We start from the raw sequence: 23125 nt of genomic DNA on the forward strand, positions 1-23125 counted from the left end.
CGTAGCTCACCCTCAGCCTGCAGAAAGGATTCCCTTGCTCCAGAGGGTCAGCTCCCCCGGCCCAGGCTGACCAGGCACTGCCCATGTGTCCAGGCCCACCTGTCCCCTGCACCTTCCTGGGAGGCCAGAATGCCTGTGCCCGGGCCTGTTGTTCAGACCCTTGAAGTCTTGTCCCTCGTGGCCCGCTGTGAAGCACGTTCTGTGGACCTCTGACATCACCCAGCCTGCCGCTCAGCTCCTGGCCATGCTCATCCCTCCCCCTGCCCTTTCTGTCACCCTGTGACCCTCTTCGACGGTCCCTGGGCTTTTGCAAGCTGAGATGGGGCCTCCTCTTGCAGCTATCCTGAGACCTGGCCTCCACTTCTGAGCTCACCCAAGCCCTGACAGATCCACCCACAGATGCCAGCCCAGGCTGCTGGATCCAAGGTGCCACTGAGACCTGCCCTCTCAGCAGGGCCAGGACCTGTCCAGGACATGGGGGAGCCCAGCCTAGCCCCAGCGTTCCTCCTCTGATGCTCTGAGGCACGAGCCCTTTCCTCTCCCCACCCTCGGAGGGCACTAAGCTGGGTGCTCCAGCCGTGTGAGACCCAGGACTGCTGTTTTGCAGCCTACTCATGAGCACGCGCAGGGCAGCTCCAGTGTGGGGACAGGGCCTGTCTACACCACAAGGGGAGACCCGGTAAGCACCAGCATTAATGTGAGGCCAGCTAGCAGGGTGTTCAAGGGCTGGGGGCACTGGAGCCGCCTTCGAAAGGTGGCTTCTAGGTTCTTCCTGTCCTGATGAAGGACGGGCAAGATGGGCACAAAAGGTGTCGAGGTTTTACATTTATAAGAGGTGTGAAAAGAAAAGAAGCATGCTCTGCAGAGCGAGCCAGGGCCACGGAACACAGGAGGAGAAGCAGTGTACATGCTGCAGGCTGAGAGCAGACACTGCGGCCGGGCTCACATGCCTTTCAAATCTCCCACTCTGAGGGCTGACCAGGTCTCCCGGCCTCAAATGCCTGCTGTTCTCAGTCCCTGGAGAACTGAAGCCAGCGCTCTCTGATGGGTCCCAGGCACCCGGGTTTCGGAACTGCTTTTCTGGGTTTCTTGGGTCTCAGTTGGTGGCTGGTCACACCCACTTTCTCACCTCCTGCCTCCAGGGCTCCAAGGTCCTCCTTTAAGGACCTGCCCCTGCTCGGACTTACCACCTGATTCATGGACTCCTGGGTCATTTTGGTTCTTTGTACAGCTCTGTGCATCTCGCTGATGCAGCCTCGTGTCTTTTTCTGTACAGCACACCTTGCGTATACAGTACTGTAATTTTGCTGATGGCACTGTATGGTACACTACTATAGTTTTATGTTCTGTTTATACACTACAATGCTGCATGCAAGAGTTATGCAAGTACAGTGGACCCTTGAGTTACAACCTGCCTGACAGACAACCTGAGTTATGACCAAAGTCTTGAGTCACAATCTGAATGCCGGCCACTTGTGCTTCCAGAAGATCTCAGACACAGATTTAATCCTTGAAGAGTTCAGGAAGGAGCATGACAGCATCCTTTCCTGTGTGGAGTTCACTGAGAAATCCTGGGCCAGGGTCTAAGGACACTGAGATCTGTCCGTGTACAGGAGAGAGACTTCGAACTTGAATTACAATCAACCTTGGAAACAAATTGAGTTCCTAAGTCAAGGATCCGCTGTAAAGCAGTCATCGCATCAGTTTCCTTTGAGCATTTCTTTGTTCTGAATATTGTAAGGCACATGCTATGCACAACTCCGCAACGCATTCGGTCGATGACCTAGTCGCAGGGAAGGAACTCGGTTGTTAAGGGAGGAGCATCTGTACTTCAGTGCAGCAAGACTCCTACCTCCTCCTCCCCTCCCAGTGAGCATTCAGCCACCTACCCATCCACCCCACCACTAACTTGTCTGCTCTTATACCCTTTTTAAAAAAAATTTTTTTTTGCAGTAGAGTAAGTCTCTGACTTCTTGTTAGTCCTTTCCAGGAGAACACTTGTAAGTTGGACTCATGTGTAAGTCGGACAAAGTGAGTCTTATACACCTTGGACACAAAAAACACAATGTAAAGCTTAAAAAAACCAAATGCGAGGTCTGTTCATATCTGTAAAGTTCACAACTTGAATGTTCATAAATCGGGGATTTTCTGTACTGAGGATTGAACCCAGGGTCTGACTCATGCTAGGCAAGCATTTCACCAATGAGTTATATCCCCACCTTTAAAAAATTATTTTCTTTTTTGCTTTGAGGCATTTTACTAAATTGCCCAGGTTGGCCTCAAACTTGAATCCTCCTGCCTCAGCCTCCCAAAGCACAGGGATTACAGGTATAAGCCACTGCACTGGGCTCTACCTACCCTCAATGCATTCATGTACTCCTCATCCACCTGCCCCTCCATGTCCATCCACCCCTTATCCACCTGTCTACCCACCCCTCCACTGTCCTGGGGGCTAGGGAGGTGCCAAGGGTTCGGCCTCTGGAGGCCAGCCCAGTGCGCAGGCCCTGGTGTGCGGTCAGGGTGACCTCTAGGGCCTGGCTGGGCTGGCAGTGGCACCTCCACACCCACGAGGAGTCTCCTGAGCCGTGTGCAGCCAGGGTTGTCCGGGGTGGGGGCCTTGCCACCCCGCCCAGCTGCAGGTGCTCCTGTGCAGGGAGGAGCCTGGGGCCCTGGCACTTTCTCTGTTCTCCAGCCTGGCCTTGACTGGCTCCCAGGGCTGTCAGGGTTATAAATAAATGTTCTTGAGCTAAAAATAGCCTTGCTGGAGTCAGAGCTGCTTCCAGCTTTCAGCCTCTGAGGACTGGAGATGCAGGATTTGAGGACCTCCTCCAGCTGCAGCCTTCTCTGGAGTCCTCTTCCTGTCGGAAACACATGGGGCCACCTGTGTCCTGTGTACCGCACCAGCCAGTGTCACTGGTGGGACCCCCCCCCCCCCGCCTTGGAAAGCAGAAGGGTCCCTGGGACCCCAGCGGGCAAACCAGGAAGACATTGCCTGGCTGGGACCCACAACACAGAGCTGGACATTCCCAGCCGTGCTGGGCACACAGGAGGCGTGGCAGGGTCGCCAGGCAGATGTGGACACCGCCCAGAAAAGCCATGGCCGAACGTCTGTCCTATAGAAGGGCTGAGTCTGCAAGGGGATGCGGAGGGCGAGGCGTCCCACAGGCTGGCGTGAGCTCTGGGACCTGCCTCACCCTGCTGGCGCTGGTGAGCTTTTAATCCTTGTGCTACAGGCAAGTACAACTCAGCAGACCCCATTTCTGTTGGGAAAGTTGCCATGGGGAACCCACACCCCCAGGACTGGAGGGAGGCAGCTGGCAAACCGAGTCTCCGGTGGTCAGTCGGAAGCCATTTACATGGTCTCGGCAGGAAGGACACGAAAGGGGCTTCACATGCCAGGGTCCACTGAGGCCCCACATCCCTCACCTGGCCGGGCTGATTGCCTCCAGTCACTGCCTGCTCTCCGGCCTGGCCTGCAGGCCCCAGCCCCAGGGTCCTGGCCTCAGGGTGCCTGAGACCCCTCCCCCGCCCCCCCCCCCCCAGCCCAAAGAAAGGCAGCGGAGGCGTGGGGAAAACACCTGTGTTGGGATTTATTACAACATATGATTTCCAAATACAAAAGGAGGGAACGGGAAAGTGTGACCCGCAGGGGCAGGGTTCCCGTGGGGGGCAGTCGGACACCCCGGTCCCAGGGACTGGGGGTCTGGGGGGGTGGCGCCCTCCTCTGCTGGACTTTCCAGCAAATAATAGGAGGGGCCAGGTCTGTTCTGGGTGATGCCCAATGCCAGGTAAGGCCGGAGACTTGAGGGCCCTGGTGCCCTGCCTTCCTGGCACATGGAGGCCTTCTCCCCATTCCAGCTGTTCACTCTGGGGAAACAGTGTCAGGGGAGCGGGAACAAAGACAGACTGAGGCTCCAGGGGCCCGCACACCCCCCCGCCAGGGGAGGGCAGGGGCCGAGACCCGCCCAGAGTTCCGGGGCCCAACCAGTGACCCCACACCACTGTCTCCCGGACAGCAGAGGGGCGGGCAACAGGACAGTGCATCCACCAGTGACCCCTCCAGGGTCACCTCAGAAACTCAAAGCATCAGACAGAAGGCAAATTTACATAATTAATAATAATAATTAACCAATAATAATAAATACTTAAACCTCTAATCCATAGATTGCAAATACAACAATGATAGCTTATTTTCTTGGGGACAGGGCGTGGGGGACAGAGGGAGCCGGAACAGGACTTTGCTCAGAGGGATGACGGAACACAGGGCGGGGACAAAAGAACAAACAGAACACAGTGGCGGGGCTGGGGCGGGCTGGGCACTCCTGCCAAGCCCTTCGCCTCTTCCCGGGGTGACAGGCAACCCTCGGACTCCAGGACACGAGGGGCAGGCCTTGCCCCCAAAGCCTCAGGCCCCAGTGACCTGAGAGGCTGTGGGGTGTGGTGGCTGGGCTTCCTCCTGCCCCACCTCCAGGCTGACCCTCCTGGCCAAAAAGCCTCTGGAGGGTGGGGTCTGGACCTCGCCCCAAGATGTGGGGAGAGTGCCAGGAAAGGAACGGGGTGCACAGGGGGTTCTCTCCTGAGAGGTCCCCCGGGGCCAGGCAGACAAGGGGGACTTCTCCAGGGCCTGCTCCCGTGGGGGCTTTCCCAGAGCCATGGACCCCAGCCCTGAATACAGCAGCTCGGCACAGGCCTCAGGATTGGATCTGGGCCAGGGCTCCTGTCTGATCGGGGCAGCCCCCAGGCCAGGCTCTGTCCCTGCAGGCTGCCCTGGGGAGACCCCTAAAGGAGAGAAGAGGGGAGCGGCTGCCTCTGCAGGGCCTCTCTGGACCTGGGCCCGAGGGGGAGGGTCGCTTCTGTCCATCCTTGCCCTGGGGGTCCACCTCCTCTGACTCAGGAGCCAGTGCTGGCCGACACCGGGCAGGGGCAGCCCTGCCGACAGGCAGCAGGGTCCCCATGCCACTGAGAGCTGGCCCCGGAGCTGGCAGGGCCCTGCTCCTGCAGCCCCCCTCCCCACCTACGGCTTTGGTGCAGAGCCCGGGGAGGGAAGGAGGCCAGGCGGGCGGGGGAGGAGCTTCTGCGGCTCAGTTTGCGGCAAAGAAGATTTTTTTTTTTTTGCTTTTTCCCCTTTTTCTTACGTAAAAAGTGCACGAAAGCCGGGCAGCCTCTTTGCAACATCAGCAGTGTTTCGGGGGGAGGAGGGCGCAGGGAGGTCCCAGGCCTGGCCCGCCGCTCGTGACAGGGACGGATGTCAGCCTCCTATTGCTTAGAGACAAGTGTTTCAGTTTAAATACCAGACAGTAAAAATAGAGCGCCGAAGGCCGGCCACATGGGTGCCGAATCATTGCCAGCATGAACTGCTTAAATAAATAAAAAATGGAAATATTTACTTCTCGGTAAAAATCGCAGTAGAGTCGTTTCCCTTCCTCTGCAGCCTATGCAGTCTAGGTCTATGGTGGGCCTGCGCCGCGGTCAGGAGACCTGGATGACCTCCACGCTGCCCGAGAAGCTGGCCTGCTTGCCCAGGGCTGTCAGCTCCTCGCCACGCGCGTGGCCCTCGGCCATGCCCTCCTCGAACTCCATCTGGCAGCTGCGCCTCTTGAACTGCGAGTCTGGGGCGGGCTCCTCGGGCCAGCCGTCGCCCCTGCCGCCGGGCCCGGGCGCGCCTGCCAGGCTGAAGGCCCCCTGTGCACCCTCGGGGCTGAAGCACCAGGGTGCGTCGGGGGAGGGTGTCCCCGGGGAGTCGAGCGGCGGCGCCCAGGCCCCCGGGCTGGCGGGCTGACCCGGGCCGGGCAGTGCGGGTGCAGACAGGGCAGAGAGTCCGTGCCTTGGAGTCTGGCGCCCCGTATCGCCGAAGTTCAGGCCGAGGCCGTGTGCCCCCGGGGAGCGGGCTGGGGAGCTGGCGGGCGGCCGGTGCCGCCGACGGGGCCGAGGGCGCGTCTCTGCAGTGGAGTCTGGGCTGTCAGAGGCCGGTGAGGGGAGGCCCAGCAGGACCCCTGAGGGGCTGTGCAACTTGCACAGCTTGGCTGCCTCCCCGGGGGCAGGCGGCCCCGGACGCTCAGGCCGCTGGCTCGGGGCGTAGGCCGACTTGATGTCCAGGGAGAAGGAGCGCTTGAGGCGGTTGGTGTCCTGCAGGCGGTCGGAGGACAGGTGCAGGCCGCGCAGGCCCTGCTGCAGTGCGCTAGTGGCCGGGGTGGCGGCCGGGGCCTCCCAGGTGCCACTCTCCCTGGCTGCGGTGGCTGCCGCGCCCCCGGTGGCAGCACTCTCTGAGGTAGGTGGTGGTGGCAGCCTTGGCAGCAGGACCCCTGCTGCGGGGCCCGGGAGGGGCTCGGGGGTCCCCGGGTGGGGGGTGTCGCCCTGCAGGGCGGCCAGCAGTTGCAGGCTCCGCTCGTACTCCAGCAGCTGGCCCAGGAAGTTGAAATTGGGCGAGATGGACGGCCGCCGGTCCTTCACAAACCTGGGTGGGAGCGGCTCCATGGCAGGGCGCTTGGCAGCCAGGCCACCCCCAGCCCTCCCAGTACCCACACAACCTGCCCCCACCCGCCAGGTGGCGCAGGTGGACGGAGGCTGGGGCCTGGGACCGGACGCAGTACCTGTAGGCGTCGTCGGAGGACATGCCCATGGTCTTCATGATGTAGGCTATGGCAATGGTTGCAGAGCGGGAGATGCCGGCCAGACAGTGGACGATGACCTGGCAGCTGGACAGCTTGGCTTTATCTGGGCAGGCGGGCGTGGGCAGGGGGTGAGGGCTGGAGCGTGGGCCCTGCCCCAGGCAGCAGAGCACATCCTCCTCCTCTCTGGGGGGCCCACCCACCCTCCGGCCCTCCCCTCCCTCACCGATGAACTCCACGGACTTGTCCAGCCAGGGCAGCAGTTTTTCACAGTAGTTGTCGTTGATGGGAATGCGCATGAAGCGGCTCTCGCAGATGAAGTCCGGCTTGGGGCAGGAATTGCTGGCGTTGAGGACGTAGCTTATTCCATTTTGGGTCATCAGATCCTGGAGGGGTGGGATGACAGGTTGGAAAGGGGTGGTGGAGGGCGGGAGGACTTCAGCATTTGGGAGGCACTGGAGCCTGGAGCCAGTGCTGGACCTGCAGTGCGGAAGGGGCTGGGCCCTGGAGCGCCTCCCACCTTGAGCCAGAAGCCCACAGCCCAGTGACAGTGTGGGGACAGCCTCCCGCCAGCTCCGCCCAAAGTCGGCCCTGGCTCCCAGGAATTCTACAGTTGCCTGGGTGGTGGCTTCACCATTCCCTCCTCACCAGTTTTAAAAACACAGATTCTCTCAGAGCTGGCCTGGGGCCAGGTAGGCCACATCAGTGGTTTGAGGCACCACAGGAGCTCAGGGCAGCCACGGAAGGGGAGGGGAGGGGAGGGGCCAGCCAGCCCCTCCTCCAGCCCCAGGGGCTCCTGGGGCTGGGTCCTCCCTCCCACACCTTCGCGCTATCCTTCCCCCCCCCCCCCCACTGTGCACTCACCTTGTTGAGGACATCCTTCTGGGAGCCCAGGTAGAGGTGAGGCAGTATGCGGGTCAGGCCCACGCTGGGCACAGGCAGGCAGGGCTGGGAGAGGCTCATGGGTGGCAGGGTGGCAGGTTTGCCCTCGCAGAGGCTAGGGAAGCAGGAGGAGAAGGTGGCGAAGCCCCCTGTGGGCAGAGAGAAGGAGGCTCATCAGGCCAGCGGGCCAGCTGGGGCAGAAGAGGCCTAGGACACTGCATCTGCCGCCTGCTCCGCCACACCCTGTGGACCAGCCCAGCCGGCTGGCCAAGCACCTGCTTCCTGCTTGCAGGAACTCACACCACGCCACTGGGGCGCGTGCTGATGCCCACTGGGAGCCTGTGCCTGCCCACATTCCTCCTGCTGCTCATTAGGAGCTGGCCCCACGGAGGACGCTGCTGTGACGCTGTGAGAGTGGCTGAGGTGGCAGCAGCACAGTCTGCGTGGCCCAGGCAGGGGCTGCTCCAGTCCCCTGTGAGTTTCCTCCCCAGCCCAGCTGCCAACTCCCCCATCACTCTCGCATCCCTCCCTCCCTGCAATTGGCCTCAAGCCCCAGCCTGGCTCAGGTGCCAGCCCCAGGAGGTGAGGCCTTCCACAGGGCCCTCCTGGCCGGATGCATGGCCTCACCCCTGGAACCGACCCAGCCCGGAGTGGCACCTGTGGCCCGGTCACGGCTTCTCTCCACCCAGCAGCAGGGAGATGGTGGAGGTTGGTGAAGGAGCCCTCGGCTGCTGGCTGGAGAGACTGAGCTCAAGTCCTCAGTATGTCTGACTCAGTGACCAGGGCTGAGCCTGCCTCTGGCTTCCAGTTTCCTCATCCTGCCTGCTACACAGCATTGCTGCAAGGCGCAAAGACAGCAAGACTGTGAGCCGTGAGCACAGACCTGGCTGTGCTGAGGGAGCGCCTCCAGCGCCTCCGACTCTTGGCTGGGCAGAGCAGGTCCCCTTGGCAGCACTGGGGCTGCCCATGCACGCTCCAGGGTGCCAAGCCCCCGGCAAGTTGGCTCCTAACCATGCCTCAGTGGAACAAGGCTAAGGACACCCCACTGCCTGACGGGAGGCAGTGCCAGGGACCCAGGGAGGACAGTGCCTTGGCTGCTGTCCCTGGCCCAGTTCACAGTGAGGAAACCCCACCTAGCATGCCCCGTGTGGGCTCCCTGTGCTAGGCTTTGGGGGGCCATGGAGCTGGGAGCCTCCAGGCAGGGAGCGTAGAGGCATCAGGAGATCTGGCCCCTTCCTGGGGAAGCTGTGGGCCGGACAGGGAGAAGCAGGTGGCGTTGGCATCAGCCACGTCACAGCTCACAGGTGCCCTGCAAGGAGGCTGACCAGGTGCTGGGGCTGTGGGGACCCCCAGACGGTGCTGCTGGGGGCCAACCCCCAGAGTGGCAAGGCCTCTCCACTCTTCCTTCTCCTGCCGTTCCCTATGCAGCTTGGCCCCTTGGAGGCTGGTTCTTCCCCAGGAGGGCAGGCGGTGCGTGCTGGGCGGGGGCACGACCTTCTCCAGGACTCCTGGGGAGGCACCCCGGGCCTGGCTGGGTGCCAGGCCAGCAAGGCCTGAGGCTCCAGGGACTTCAGCCCGGGCTCTGGAAGTGGACACAAGGGAGGAGGGCACCCTACTCTGGCACCCCAAGGGTACCTTTCCACCAGACCTCCACGACCCCTGCTCTCTCTACTTCGGGGTCAAATCCCAGACTCACACACAGCACCCTACACTCTTGTCCAGGCTAACCTGAAACACGAGTGCAGTCAAGTCACGGTCCCAGGTGCTCTCAGGCCCACAGGGAGCCGCGTGCACACCTCCCGCTTCTCTGCGAGTCCAGGTGTGTCCCCACCCGTCCTCTGTGCAGGGTCCACAGGTGCCATAGGCACATGCTCAGCCTGCATTCCCACAGCGCCAAGCACCGTGGGCCAAGGGCCGCCCCCCCCGACTGGACAGGATAGGATGGACGGACGCAGCAGGATGGGCAGGGGCAGACAAGGTCACAGCAGCAGGGCCTGCAACCCAGCACTGCGAGCTCCTCCACTGTCCCATCTCCAGCCCCACCCAGGAAGGGCCACCCTCCTGTCCCCAGCAGCCAGCACCCACTGTGTGTGACCCTGGGGAACCCCACCTTCATTGCGAGTGGGCAGCGACCTGCCCAGCCTGCACCCCTTCCCGCTGTCCCCACTGTGCAGGCAGGCCCAGCTCAGGGCTGGCTGTCCCCACCTGGGGGTGCAGTGCGCATGGGCAAGGGCAGAAGGCTGAACTCACGGCCGGGATACTGTGGGGGTCAGGACACCTTCCCGACTGGGCCCTTTGGGAAGTGGAGACAAAGACACAAACCTCACAGGGCAGAGGGGCGGGGGTGCCAAGAAGGGACCACCAGTCCAGGTAGACTTCCTGCAGTGCGGAGGGAGGGCACCTGCACTGTCCCTACCTTGCGCCCAGGGAGGCAGGCCAGGGAGGGGCTGCCTTGACCCTGTGGGCTTCCACAAGGAAGGGTCTCAGGCCTCAGTTCCTGGCCTGGGTGGTGCTGGGCCGCGGGGTTCCTGCTATCCCCAGGACCCACGCACCCCTCCCCTCCCAGTGCCCTGCTTCCGTGGGCAAGGGCCTCTGCTCCGAGTTCACCTACACACATCACGGATCCCAGCCAGGTAGGCTCAGGACCAGTGCAGACCCCAGAGGTCCGTGCCTGCATCCCTCCCAGCTGCCAACGACCAGATCCCCACCCAGCTCTGAACAGGGAACCCACCCCACCACGTCCCCAGGGCAGGGCTGCACTGTTATCTCGGGGTCTCCCCGCAGCCTGGCTAGAGCAGCCCACAGGTCCCTGGGTGCCTCCTGCCCAGGCTGGACACCCCACCTTGTGGCGGCAAGGACAGCAGTCAGCAGGGTGCAGGCTGCTCTGTCGGCCACGTGGTGGGCAGGATGCTGTCTTCACCCTTCCACTCCACACCTGCCTCCTCAGCCCATGGCGCAGAGGCAGGGAGTCAGCGAAGACTCCAGATGCAGGCAGAAGGGGGTGGTGTCTGGGACGGCCAGCCCCATGTGGCTACCTCCCTAGAAGGGGGCCCTACAGAAGCCCTCTCAGCCACTGCCTGTGTGAGAGTGCATGAGCACGTGTGTGTGGATGGGTACAGTGTGTATGTGCATGAGTGAGTGCACGACTGTGAGTGTGCACGAATGGGTACCTGAGTGTGTATTGTACGAGTGTGAGGGTGAGTATACCTGAGTGTGAATGCATGTAAAAGGGTACATACACACATGCACAAGTGAGCACGAGCACATGAGTGTGTGCACGGGTATATGAGTACATGCATGTGGGTGTGGATCTGTGTGAGTACATAAGGGTGTGTGCATGTGTGAATGGGCAGTGTTTGCATATAAGTGTGAGTACATGAGTGTGCGTATGCGGGTGAGTGTGCATGAGGGTGAAGTGAATATGAGTGTGCATGAATGAGTATATGACTATGTGCGTGGGTGTGTGTGCACAAGTGAGTATACAAGGGCGTGAGTGACTGAGTGGTCCTGGTCCAGGCTGCCTCTGGAGCGCAGGAAGCCTGAGCCCTCTGTTGAGCCCTCTGTTGGGCCCACAAGCTGCAGTCCTGGTCAAGGTGCCTGTTGCCAGGCAACCTGCACCTGCTGGCCCAGGGGAGGCCCTGGTGAGGCCCTGGTGAGGGACCCGCTCAGGCTCAGAGCCAGTTCCCTTTGCTCAGGTGCTGGCTAGGTCCCTCACCTGCTCCGCACGGCGGCGAGCTGGCCTTGGGGTTTTCTCTTGTCCCCATCTCCACTGTGGGGTTGTGGGGTGGGGACGGGCCCTGTGCAGGGCTCCTGAAGTGTGAGGCCCGAGCCCTCTAGAGCAGAGATCCTCCTCAGACCCCTCAGCCCAGCGGATGGGCCAAGGGAGAGGCTCACCCGTGAGGATGGCCACGCTGTCGAAGCAGCCGTCCAGCTTGCTGAGCAGGATGGACAGGAAGCTGTCTGCGGCCAGCACACTGGCATCCCGGGTGCTCTGGTCATACACCACTACGTCCTGTGGTTCTGCAGCCTCCACCTGGGGGGCGACCAGGCAGAGGTCAGGGCACTGCAGGCACCCTCAGGCGCCCAATGCCCTGCCACCACCGCTGGCCAGGAGCCAGGACTTAGGATGCAGGAAGGGGCTGCTATCACCTTGCCACCTGGGGAGGAGGGCAGTGACCCACTCTACACTTCCAGGCTCTCCTGTGCTGCCCGGGAAAGTGCCCACAGCCACACAGGTGGGCCAGTGGACCAAGAGGGCCAGGGCAGTCACCCACAGGTGAGGAAGGGTGGGCATCCCCTGAGGAGACACAGTGTGGGGTCTTGGGGGCACGTGTGCAGTGCCAGGGCTGCCTCTCAGGGTGGATGAGCACAGGGAAACTGGTTCTGGAGGCCCTGGGCAGGGGGGCAGGTGCTGGGGTTTGGAGCAGGGCGGTGCCCTTGGGCCTGGGCTGTCCCTGCAGGACTGCTGACCCAGCACGCCCCTCCCCAGCCCCCATCCCAGTGGAGAAACTGAGGACTGGGTCAGGACCCAGCCCCCACCCCGAGGGACCACCGAGCCAGTGGCAGCCCTGGAAGCTGGGTGCCTGCTGTCCCCTCCTCCACCCTGGGCCAGATGTTGGGCGGCTTTGGCTCAGACAGGTCGATGGCTCCGCCCCTAAGCACACTCAGCCTTTAAGCCAGCTGAGCTGCCAGCCCTGGGCTGGATGATGTCACCATCAGCCAATGGGATTGCACTCTAGGAGGACAGGAGTCCGGGCTGGGGTGATTAATCATGGATTCCCCTGCCGGGGCTAGCCTCAGGAACTCCAGACAAGCAGCCTGTCCCACCAGGGTCCTCTCCTATCTCCAGGCAGCTAGCATGCCCCTCCCTGCCAGGGGTCGTGGGTGGGGAAGGTTATGGCCCAGCTAGTCCCTCCCCAGGAGCTGGGCATGGGGGTCCCAGTAGCAGTGGGCTGCCCCCCTGGAAGGATGTTCCTGAGGACCACAGAGAATTCCCAGGGGTTGAGGGAGAACTAGGGGACGGGCATGGCCAGCTCGGCAAGAGCCCTGGGGCACCTCCAGCCCCACAGCAGTGAGGGCAGCCAGACCCAGTTGTCCCGTCCCCTGCACTGTGCCTCTGCCACCTGCACCCCCCCCCCCCGGTGCCTTTGTGCTTGACTGCGCCTCCTGGTGGGCCCAGGACCCCATCTCTGAGCCCTGTGGAGGCCAGAGGGGTAGGAGGCCATGGCTTCCAGGCAGGAGCAGGGTGAGGACACAGGGAGGCTGAGGACAGTGTGGGGCCTCCGTGGAGCGATCGTCCTGCCTGGCCCTGGGAAGCCCAGTCTGAGGGCCCACTGCCCCAGCCCAGGGCTCAGCTGGCTCCAGGGTGAAGGGGCCGGCTGGGAAGCCACAGGAGGGTGGAACATGGGTACCTGGCTGCGAGTGGCAGGCTGGATGAGCTCGGCAATGGTCACCTTGCCCTGCTGCAGCCGCCGCTTCACCAGCTTGGAACAGCAGATGTTGACGGAGCTGAGCACGTGCCAGCTGTTGTACTCCACAAAGGAGCGGCTGTCGATGACCAGGGGCCCCCCAGGCCCGCCCCGCAGCAGGCTGGCCAGCTTCCTGGCGTCCATCACCTTCCTCGGGAGCCGGTCCCCGGCCATGGTGGGGCGGTGGGCAGCAGGCAGTGACCTCGCGGTGAGGAGGGTGTGGCCTTGCGGTGCTGGCAGCACCTAGCGCATGGTGCCCGACCTGAGGGAGAGCCAGGGGTTCAGCCGTGCTGGGGCACAGGGTCCTCACACATGTCCTGGGACCCCTCCCCTTATGGGCTGTGGTCTCACTGGTGGGGAGTCTCCAGGAAAGGCCCTGTGCAGCACACGGGGGTGCCAGGACACACGTAGGTGGAGGAGGGTGGGTGGGCACCCGGAGAGGGTCTCAGAGCCGGCCTGGCCTGGTGTCCTTGGTGGGCCATCTACAGGCCTCCCAGAGCCCCCGCCCCCGCCTCATCCCCCCCTAGCCCTGCAGGACAGGGTCCAGAGCTTGCCCCTCACCCCTACCAAGCCCTCTGCCCCTTTCCCAGCTGGCCACCCTCCCTCCTTGGCAAAGTGCGCACAGCCAGTCCTGGGTGGGCCCCCTTAGCCAATAATCCAGACCCTGTGGGTGGGGGGACTCTGGAGGATGCAGCCGGGGCACTGGGGCTTGGTCTGGGGGTTCCTTCCCTGTGGCTGCTGTCCCACCCCGCCATTGGGGCTCTGTGCCCCTGTGCTGTGCAAGGCTGGGGTAGTGGCCTCCGTGGCAGACACCCCACCTTGGTGGACCTCAGCAGGGCCCTGGAAGCTAAGGGCAGCCATATACAGGAGGTGGAGACCAGAGCCCCTGCCGCCAGCCACCTGGCAGCTCTGCCTCCTGTCACCTGTCACCTTGCAGGCCTCACACCCCTCAGAAGGGACAGTGTTATGCTGATAAATTTGCTTTGAAAAGACGGGGTGACTGAGGCACAGGAAAGGGGTGGGGACAACACGAGGTCACACAAGGAGGCTGGACAGAACCCAGGGTTCTGGGGTCCTGCATCCCAAGGAAAGGTCCACATGGGCACAGGGGCCTGGGGTTCCTCATGGACGCCTGTGCCCTAGCCTCTCCTCAGTCCCTCCGCAGGCAGGCGAGGTTAGCAGCCAAGGGCCAGCCTGCCCCAGGGGATCCCTGCCCTGCTGAGGGGGTCCCTGGTGTACTCTCTTGGGGTGTTTGGCTGAGTCCTAGTCTGAACCTCATATACAGTGGCAGAGACCACTGCTGCCAGCCCCCACCCCCTGCACCTTGGGCAGAACCCCAGGAGCCCAGAATCCTGAAGGGCCACAGGGGATGGGATCCAGGTGCTGAGCCCCATGGCTAGCTACTCATAGGCTGCCCAGGAAGGGACGCGGGGTTAGGGTGCCCACTCCTAGGCATGTGCCTGAGGCTGAGGCGGAGTGAGAAGGGGGGTGCTGGAGGGCAGTGCCTGGTCCCCACCCCTGCTCCCTGGGTGCTCTCAGAGCTGGAGCTTGGTCCTATTAACTGCTTCACTATGGTTATTTGCAGCCAAGGGGGACTCATTAGCAAGTTAGCACCTCCTCAGTCACCATGGCAACAGCAGAGGTGCCAGGCAACAGCTTGCTCCTGCAGCAGCCATAGAATGAGCGAGTGGCTGCTCTGCAGAGTGGGCAGGTCACCCCTCCTCACCCACTCCCTCCCCCAGAGCAGGTGCCCCCACTGGCAGGAAGCCCCTCCCATCCCAGGGACCAGGACCCTGAGCGGGTGGCATGGCAGAGGCGGGCAGCGACATCAGGTCAGCTGTGGGCAGGTGTGTGGGCAGAACAGGCTAGGCATTGCCAGCCTCCTGCCCAGCCCCCCACCCCAGGCCTGGCTGGGGGGGGGCAGCCAAGACCCCCCCATTAGGGGCTCCGGGCCAAGGAGCACGAAGTACCCAAGTCCAAGGTTGGACGGAGGGAGGTTCCCTTGGGCACACGCACAGGCAGCTGCTCTGCACGGGCAGGAACACACCCCTCCGCAGCGCTCTGCACTCGGGACACACATTCCTTACCCTCTCCCACCTCAGCCCCATTTGCACTCACACTCCAACGTGTGTGCACACGCCAGGACCAGAGACCCACGGTATGCACACACAAGCATGCCAGCACACATGCTGGGCATCTGCAGACCACCCCAGGCCAGCTCCCCGCTGGGCTCCCACACCAAGGCCCCTACACGGCATATTTCTGTCTGAGCACACGCATGACCAGCTACGGCCCCAGGCCCAGGGCCCAGAGGGGAATGCACTACCCCAGAGTGGCCATCAGGACTGTGGCTCTGAGCACAGGGTGTCCCCTGTCACAGTGGTGCCCCACCTCTGCTCACACCTAGACACCCTCAGGAAGCAGCTGGAGGAACAAGATCCTGAGATGCCAGCCCGTGGTCAGCAGGGGCAGGGAGCAGCTCAGCCTCGCTTCCCTCGACTGCCTAGGGTAGGTGGGGCGGCATCACTGGCCTCCCTGTCCAATGCCAAGGCCAAGCAGAGCCACCCCAGGCCAGCACCGTGCTGCAGGCCAGGCCTGCCACGGGAGAGTGTGTGTCCTTGGGAGCCGGGCAGGAGGCCACCTCCATCCCCACCTGGCCTGGCCCTGCCAGAGATCTGCAGGGCTCCCCCTGGCCATGTCCCCAGTGCACACTGGGCGGCCTAGGCCCTCCTCTGGCCACATCCCCAACTGGACACTGGATGGCCCATGGTTCTGGTGGTCAGTGCCCTGTGGGTCAGGCAGAGGTGGCCTGTGCACGGCTGTCTCCCTTGCATGGACTGGACCGTCCTCCTCCACGAGCAGTACTTCAGGGGCTCGCCGACCCTAGGCCCCACGACAGGGGTGCGGTGCCAGGGAGGAATCCTGGACCCTGCCGGCCTGGCAGTATCCGCATCTCTGTCACTGAGCTCCTCCCAGGTGGCCGGCCCAGAGCCTGCCCAGGGCCGAGGCCCGGCCAAAGGCAGCGGGGACTTCAGGACGCGCCTCCGGCTGCCCCTGCTCGGCACTTTCGTCCGCGCAGGTGCTGCTGGCCAGGAGGAGCAGTAGGCGCCGCGCATCCCGTCCCCAGGCCGCTGCTCCTCCTGCGGGCCCGCGCGCTGAGCCAGGCCCGGCGCCCCTCTGCGGCAGGGCCCCCGCGGCCCGCACCGCGTCCGCAGCCCCGCCCGGCGCCCGTACCGCGCCCTCGCCTCGCGACGGCTGGACCAAGCGCGGAGGAAGCGGGACGGAAGCACGGACCCCTCCCCCGCTCACCTGGCCGCCGCTCGCCGCGGGCGCGCACCCGGGACCTGCGCCGCTCTCAGGGCGCCCGCGCCGCCGCGCCGCCCATGGGCCCGCCGGGGGCCCGCGAGGCCGGGGACGGGGCCGGGGGGGCGCGCGGGCCGCGTCGCCGCCTCCGCCGCCGTCGTCTTCGCCGCCGCGGGGAGCGCTCGCTCGGGCCGGGGCGCGCGCACGGAGGGCGGGCACGCGCACTCGCGGCGCGCATCCCAGCCCGCAGCTCAGCGGGCGCGGCCGGCGTGCGGCCCGGCTCGGCTGGGCTCGGCCCGGCTCGGCAGGCGCGGGTCCGGTCCGGCGGGCGGGGTCGCGGAGCCGGGGCTGCCGCGGGACCGCGAGTGACAGCCCGGGGCGGAGGGCGGAGCTCAGGAGATGAGGTCACCCCGGCGAAAAAGCCCCTGACGTCACCCGCAGCCAATCAGCGCGCGTGGCCCGGGGCAGGTGACGTCAGCGGGTGCGGAGGAGAGGCGGTGGCCGGGGGCGGGGCCGGGGGCGGGGCCGGGCGGGCCGGCACCGTTTTTTAAAGGGGCCGCAAGGCGTCGGGGCCCCTCTCAGACCCGCCTGGGAGGGCTTCACAGCCCAGGGCTCTGTGTGTCTTAGGAGCCCCACGGCGCGCCCCTCGCAGAACTGCAGGCTGGTCCGGCGGCCCTGGCTGTCGCAGGGTGCCGACCCCGCCCGCCGGTCAAGCTGGCGCCCGTGTCCCCTTCTCGCCTTTGTCCACGCAGCCCCCCTCCCCAAGGACTGGGTGTCCTGATGGAGAGGACCTCGCCTTTGGGCGGGACTGCCCAGCTTCCCCGCAGGGATGGGGCGCCCCCAACTTCCCGCGACCCTGCAGGGGGAGCCCGAGCGCCAATGCGCACCCCAGGCGACAAGGTGGCCCAGGCCACTCTCCTCGTGACCTCCAGCAGGAGGCCTCCAGCGCCGACGGCGTCCTCGGGGCCCCCAGCCACCCAAGACATCGCTCCCTACCCGCACATGCCTCCCAGTCGGAACATCCCACCCCAGGCCTGCAGTGCAAAGCCGCCCCGCCTCGCTCTCCGTGCCCACCCTGATTCCCCCACCCCACGCTGGGGGTGGAGTCTGGCACTCAGCCCACGCCGGGGACACAGTCTGGCAGGTGCTCTGACAGGGGCCGGGCATGTGGGAGTGGTGAGAGGGTCTGGCAGGCCTGGACCGCACAGGCGGCAGCCCAGGAGGGGTCAGGCGGGGAGTGGGCCTTGGGTGTTTGTGGATAAGGTCCTGGCAAGGTTCAGGGGCAGCAGGGTGCTTCATCTGGTGCCCCCTGAATGTTCACTGAGCGCCCACTGGGGACACAGCCCAAAGGACAAGCCCCGCCCCAGCCTTTCAGTCACCAGCTTTGGGGGATTGGAGAGAGAGGCACTGGACTTAACCCGAGGTGCCCAGGTGGACTGCTGCGTGGACAGCAGTGTTGGCCTCTTGCACTGCGGGGCTCAGCCAAGAGTCTAGGGTCCCTGTGCTGGGGCGGGGGGTGCCGGAAGGGCAGCGGGCGTGGCTGAGCACCAGCTTCCCGGGCATGGGGTCGCCGAGGGTCCCAGGGTGAGTGAATGGGGGGGCCCTGGTTGCAGGTGGTGTTCTGGAGCTTCTGCGGCCCCTCCCTGCAATCGGGAGAGGGGCTCGCTGTCCTGTGCCAATGGGAGGAGAGCAGAGTGGGTTCCTGGCTCAGAGCCGGCGCAACGAGGGGGAGGCTGGAAGGAGGCCGTGCGCCCCAGGACCACTTGGGGCTGGCCCTGGGGTCAGGTCTCCCCTTCTGCCCTGTCCCAGGCCAGTGGAGGCTCAGGTGGCCAGTTCAGCCCGGCCAGGTCAGCGTGGGCGCTGGGTGACTGTGAAGTGGGCGGGTGGGCGGGGCCTGCCCAGCTGGCGTCCCGGTTCCTCTCCTTGCCGGCCGGCAGAGCCCCTAGGTGCGGTCATTTCTCCTGCCTTCCCGCAGCCAAAGCCTTAGGCTCCACACCACCGGGGGGGAAGGCGGCCCTGGGTGCCCTCACCGAGCACCCAGCAAGCCCAGCCTTCCAGGGCCCCGTGGGCTGGCACGGCTTCGTCCTCTCCAGGCGCAGGTGCGGGCATCCGAGGCGGTGGCGGAGTGCGCTCAGGGTCGCTCTCCACGCGGTGGCCGCACTGGGCGTAGATGGTCCGCGCGCGCCCTCTGGCGTCCGCAGCTCACCACTGCGGGAGGCCGTGCCTGGCGACCTCCTCTTGTTGATCTGTTCATTGCCGCAGCTGGGGCGCAAGGTGGCCCTTGTGCTGTGGCGTGGAGCTAGCGAAACGCCCACCTCAGGTTCAAGCAGACGGTTTCCCTTTGCTTCTGTGTTTAAAGTTACTGCTCTTACTATTGTGGTACTGGGAAGGGACCTGGAATCTTGTGCAGGCTGGGCAGGCGCGCTGCCCCAAACTACACCCAGCCCTGTGAATTTTATTGAAGTCAGAATCACACGCCGTAGCACTTGTCATCTTACCACGCACAAGTGACAGTCCAGTGGTGCCAGGCACACTCAAGTTTCAGAGGAGCCCTCGCCAACCTCCACGTGTGGACTCCTCGTCAGTGGAATTGAGCGTCTGTCCCCATGGGTGCTGACATCGCCCCTCCCCGCCCCTCACTCAGGTAGACTGGGGGAGCCACTCTCTGAGGGGATCACTACCCAGGACAAAGCCCTGGCCTCTTCTGTCAGCCGCTCCCGCCCTCCCGCGGAAGCTCTCCTGTGCACATGGCTTCCTCCATGCAGGGCCACGCGGTGTTCCTGCTTTCCCACAACCTGATTAGAAATGTCTGTGTGGTGGTGTATTTTATGGGTACATGGTGACATTTGAACAATTCTTTCTTTTTCTTTTCTTTTTATTGGGTGGGGGGGTACAGGGGATTGAAGTCAGGGAGCATGTAGTATGTATTTTTATTTTGGGACAAAGTCTGGCTGAGCTGCTGCTATAGTTCAGATCTAAAGTGGTTCCATGGCACTACTGGGGGGTGATGGAAATGTAGGAGCTGGGGCCTAACTGAGCCCGGTGGGTCCTGAGGGTGTGGCTACATTCAGTCCCTGGGCACCTCGTCCCTGCCTTTCCCCTTCTTCTCTGCTTCCTGGCTGCTCCCTGGGAGCCACTGTCCTCCTGCACACCATTCTCACGATGGTTCTGCCTTGGAGCCAGCTGACTGTGGACTGAACCCTCTGCAGATGTGAGCCAAGATCAATCTTTTTTCCCCTAAGTTGGTTTTTCTCAGGTTTTCTGTCATTGACAAGGCTGGCCTCAAACGTTTGGTCCTCGTGCTTAGCCCCCCAAGGAGCCGGGGTACAGGTGTGCACCGCCATGCCTAGCTCAACTTTTGTATCTTTATTTTTATATTTTGGCTACTAAAAATAGCAGTGAGTGGCATCCTTTTATATGCTGATAAGACACCCTGGTTTTAAAATTATGATAGATTTTGACTTACAAATGTGCACAGAAAAGGGAGCCAATCACCGGCAGCTACACCCAGCAAAGGCGCCACCTCCCTGGTTTTCTTCAGGTCAGAAACACTGCAGTGAGCATGCAGGGGAGTCTGTAAAAAGCCTTCAGTAGGGCTGGGGATTTAGCTCAGTGGTTCGGCCACCTGCCCTACAAGTGCAAGGACCTGAGTTTGATCCTGGGTACCAAAAAAAAAAAAGATTTATTTACGTGAAAATCATATTATAAAGTAAGATTTTCTCTGATTAGATTGAGCCATATAATAATAAAATGACCAATTCTTCACTCAATGTATTTATACATAAGCACTGCTTTTACTTTTGAAACTTTTCGAGAATGACATGGAAAGGCAACTGGCCAGACATGATTACAACATCTGAAAAACTTCACACAAAGCTTTATTAACTTGGAAGACACGGGGCATTCTCGAGCACAGGACCCTGGGTCCCTGTTTGGCTGGGGAATCACGCAGCACAGGGCGGGCAGCACAGTGCCCCAAAGGGGGCTGAGACAGGGGGGTTTCCAGATAGGAGCCGGCTTCTGGCTCACACAGCACAGGGACCCCACCTCCAGGAGGACTGCAGCCCCGGGGCCGAGGGCCAACTCTGCAGGCATGCGAGGACAGGATGTGGCGGTAACACTGCCATCATGGGAGGGGCACTGGGTGGGCCCCCGAGCACCCGTGTGGGGGTAAGGTGGGTTTGAATATTGCAAACTGAGGCCGCCTGTCAGCTGCTGTGACAAAGGCACTGAGAAAGCAGGCGCCACAGTTGCTGATTGCCCTGCGTATAAGCAAGGAACTCTCCTTCCCGACAGTGAGCAAAGCCCAGCGATTTATGACAGAACAGCGGCCAAGGATGGCTCTGGCACGGAGAAGGAAGCCAGACCTGCGCTGTCTGTGACACGCACAGTGAAGCTCAAGGTCTAAACGCTTAAATGTGACAGGCAGGCATGTGAAGGTGATGGGAGAGGCTGTGTTTGTGGCCTTGCTGGGGACAGGGGGTGGGGCAGGATCCCTTCAACACTCAGCCCTCTGCTCCTCGGACGCTCAGGTGGAGATACTGGGTGGACCAGAAGAGGGGTCCAACTCCTCCCCCAGGGCCTTCTGGAAAACCTCCCATAAGTGCCCCTGGCACCTCTGCCTCTCCATTCTCCCTGCAGAGTCATAAACCAAGGGTTGATGCTGCTGTTCACACTGGACAACCGTACAGAAGCTCATATTCTTAGGGATGAGGAGGTCTTCACTCGAAACTAATCCCACCATAGGGAAGGGAAAAGGACACAACTGCGAGGAGCAGGATGCTGCACAACATGCGTGGACACACCCTGCAGCTGCATTTGATTTGAGAAATGTAATCACAACGGCCAGTAGTGTTGCAGACACAATAATGAAAAGAAACACAAATAACCCTATAAAAATAGCTTACACACCTTGTCAGTTCATGACACATACGAGCAGTTCAGTATACACAGTGCAATTAGGGACATGGCCAAGACCCAGATCAGAACTCACGATGGTGGACCAGGACTTTGGATAGTGCAGCCGGTACCAGATGGGGAAGAAGATGGACAGGCAGCGGCTTGCGCTGATGATGATCAGCAGACAGAGCCCAGCTGTTTAGAATGTGAAAATGAGCTCCCTAAAATATGGAAGAGAATTGGAGCTGTAAAAGTGGTGACCAGAATGGGAGCCCATGACACAAAAATGCACAAATGTCTCTTGCACGAAATTCACTAGCAGACAGGCGAGGATAAAGTCAGTCAGCCAGACACGAGTGAACGACAAAGACGGAGAAGCGGTCCCACTTGACAAAGAAGAGCAGGAGGTGGAAGAGCAGCCCATTGTCCCCCAGCCCCGGAGGGAGACGAGGACAGCCAGAGGGGAGAGGATGTGCACAGCCTGGGTGGACGGTCAGGGTAATGACAGGTGTCCTCATGTGTCCCATTCCCGGGGCTTGCGGTAGAATTACAAGAGCCCACTGTGGGGCCCGCTCCGCCTGGGCGCGTCCACGCATCGAGGACCTGCGGGGAGAATCATCGCACAAACTCCCCTGGGACCAGCCGGGCACAGCGACCCACGGCCTCCACACGCGTCCTCCAGCTCACGCGTGTGCAGGGCGCTGCGTCACCAGCCCTGTGCTGACCCTGACACCGCCCCCAGCAGAGGGGACGCAACCACCGCAGTCAGCGGGCGAACGAACAGTGGCCAGGGAAGGCGGAGAGCAGGGCCGGAGGCTGAGGAGCGGCCCTCGCGTGCTGACCTCGGCCTGCGTCGCAGCCGCCACTCGTCCCTCAGAGAGGGCTCCACGGACCCCGGGTCGCTCCTTTCTCCCCGCCCCTCTGGGGTCACCATTGCCATCTCCGACCCCTCCCCTCTCCCCTGTCCCCGGGTCACAGGGTGGAGCTCAGCCTGGCCCCTTCTCCACGGACACAAGCCCTCAGCAGGGGAGGGTCCCACGTGGCACCACGCTGCCCTCGGGAGCCTGGCTCAGCTGGACCCTCTGTCCACCTCACCCCGTCCAGGCCTCCCCATGGCCCCGGACTCCCTGACAGCGTGTGCCAGCGGTGACGCCCTGCCCAGGGGTCCGTCCTCTCCTGGACCACTGCAGCCCCCACACCGCCCCCGGGAACGGCCCTGAGACCCAGGCCACAGGGGCCCTCTGCTCAGAAGCCCAGGGTGCTCCTCGCTTGGGGGACAGGGGCTCCCAGGCCAAGGTGCACAGCAGCGGACACTGGTTTCCTGCCCAGCCTCTCTTCCTCTTCCCTCTCGTCCTCCCTCCCTCCTCTCCTCCACCTGAGGTGCCAGCATGTGCCCTTGCACTTGCCATGGTGCAGGTCTGCGCCCCAGCTGCCTCCTCCCAGGTCCCTGACCTGTGCCCCTCACCCACGGTGCAATGCAGCCCCCGCCCCATGCTGCCCCACCCTGGCCTGGGTACTTACTTCTGGTCACTGTCCACCTTCCTCTCCCACAGCCACTGCTCCCGGACGGCAGGTGTCTGAGTCCCTGGCTCCAGGGAAGACCTCGGCCCCCAGGGGGCGCAGCTAATTTTGCTCCCACCCGTGCACTCAAGAGAAGCAAGGCCAGTGTTCACTCCTGTGAGAGCCGTCATTACCGTGGCCCCTCGTGGGGATCACCGAGGTACACAGCGCAATGCAGGCCGTGCACACTGGGCTGAAGCACCACCGGCACCCAGCGTGGTGAGGAGACCATCGCCAGGGACCATGTGCAGAGCACACACAGCCGTGTGAGGCCCAGGCCAGCAGGTGTGTGGCAGCAAGCAGAGGAGCGAGTGCCGGACTGTGGGCGGACAGACACGGAGGGAGATTTCAGGTGGGCTCGGAGTTTGCTTTCAGGGAGATAAAAGTGCTCTGATTAAGTTAGAA

General features: G+C 62.8%; 1 protein-coding gene across 4 annotated transcripts; it reads right to left on the minus strand.

Annotated features, from left to right (window-relative positions):
• Window positions 1-3570: 3570 nt before the first annotated feature.
• Dusp8 (dual specificity phosphatase 8) lies at window positions 3571-16591 on the minus strand. 4 transcript variants are annotated; one of them, XR_205552.4, is made up of 8 exons: window positions 16268-16590; window positions 12902-13220; window positions 11385-11523; window positions 7473-7639; window positions 6835-6994; window positions 6591-6714; window positions 5388-6454; window positions 3571-5262 (listed from the first exon to the last, which is right to left on the minus strand). XR_205552.4 is itself a non-coding variant. In XM_004851615.4 (7 exons), the coding sequence occupies exons 2-7, from the start codon at window positions 13130-13132 to the stop codon at window positions 5470-5472; spliced, it is 1806 nt and encodes a 601-aa protein (XP_004851672.1). In that variant the 5' UTR covers window positions 13133-13220; window positions 16268-16591; the 3' UTR covers window positions 3571-5469. The 4 variants fall into 4 exon arrangements, 3 of the variants coding, with proteins under 3 accessions (XP_004851672.1, XP_087067621.1, XP_021119655.1); XM_004851615.4 differs by having other exon boundaries at window positions 3571-6454; window positions 16268-16591; XM_087211495.1 differs by lacking the exon at window positions 16268-16590 and having other exon boundaries at window positions 3571-6454; window positions 12902-13456.
• Between the last annotated feature and the right edge of the window lie 6534 nt (window positions 16592-23125).

This window comes from Heterocephalus glaber, unplaced genomic scaffold (assembly GCF_053883595.1).
Source record: "Heterocephalus glaber isolate CG9 unplaced genomic scaffold, H.glaber_assembly_v1.0 deba00001428, whole genome shotgun sequence".
Classification (NCBI taxonomy): Eukaryota; Metazoa; Chordata; class Mammalia; order Rodentia; family Bathyergidae; genus Heterocephalus; species Heterocephalus glaber.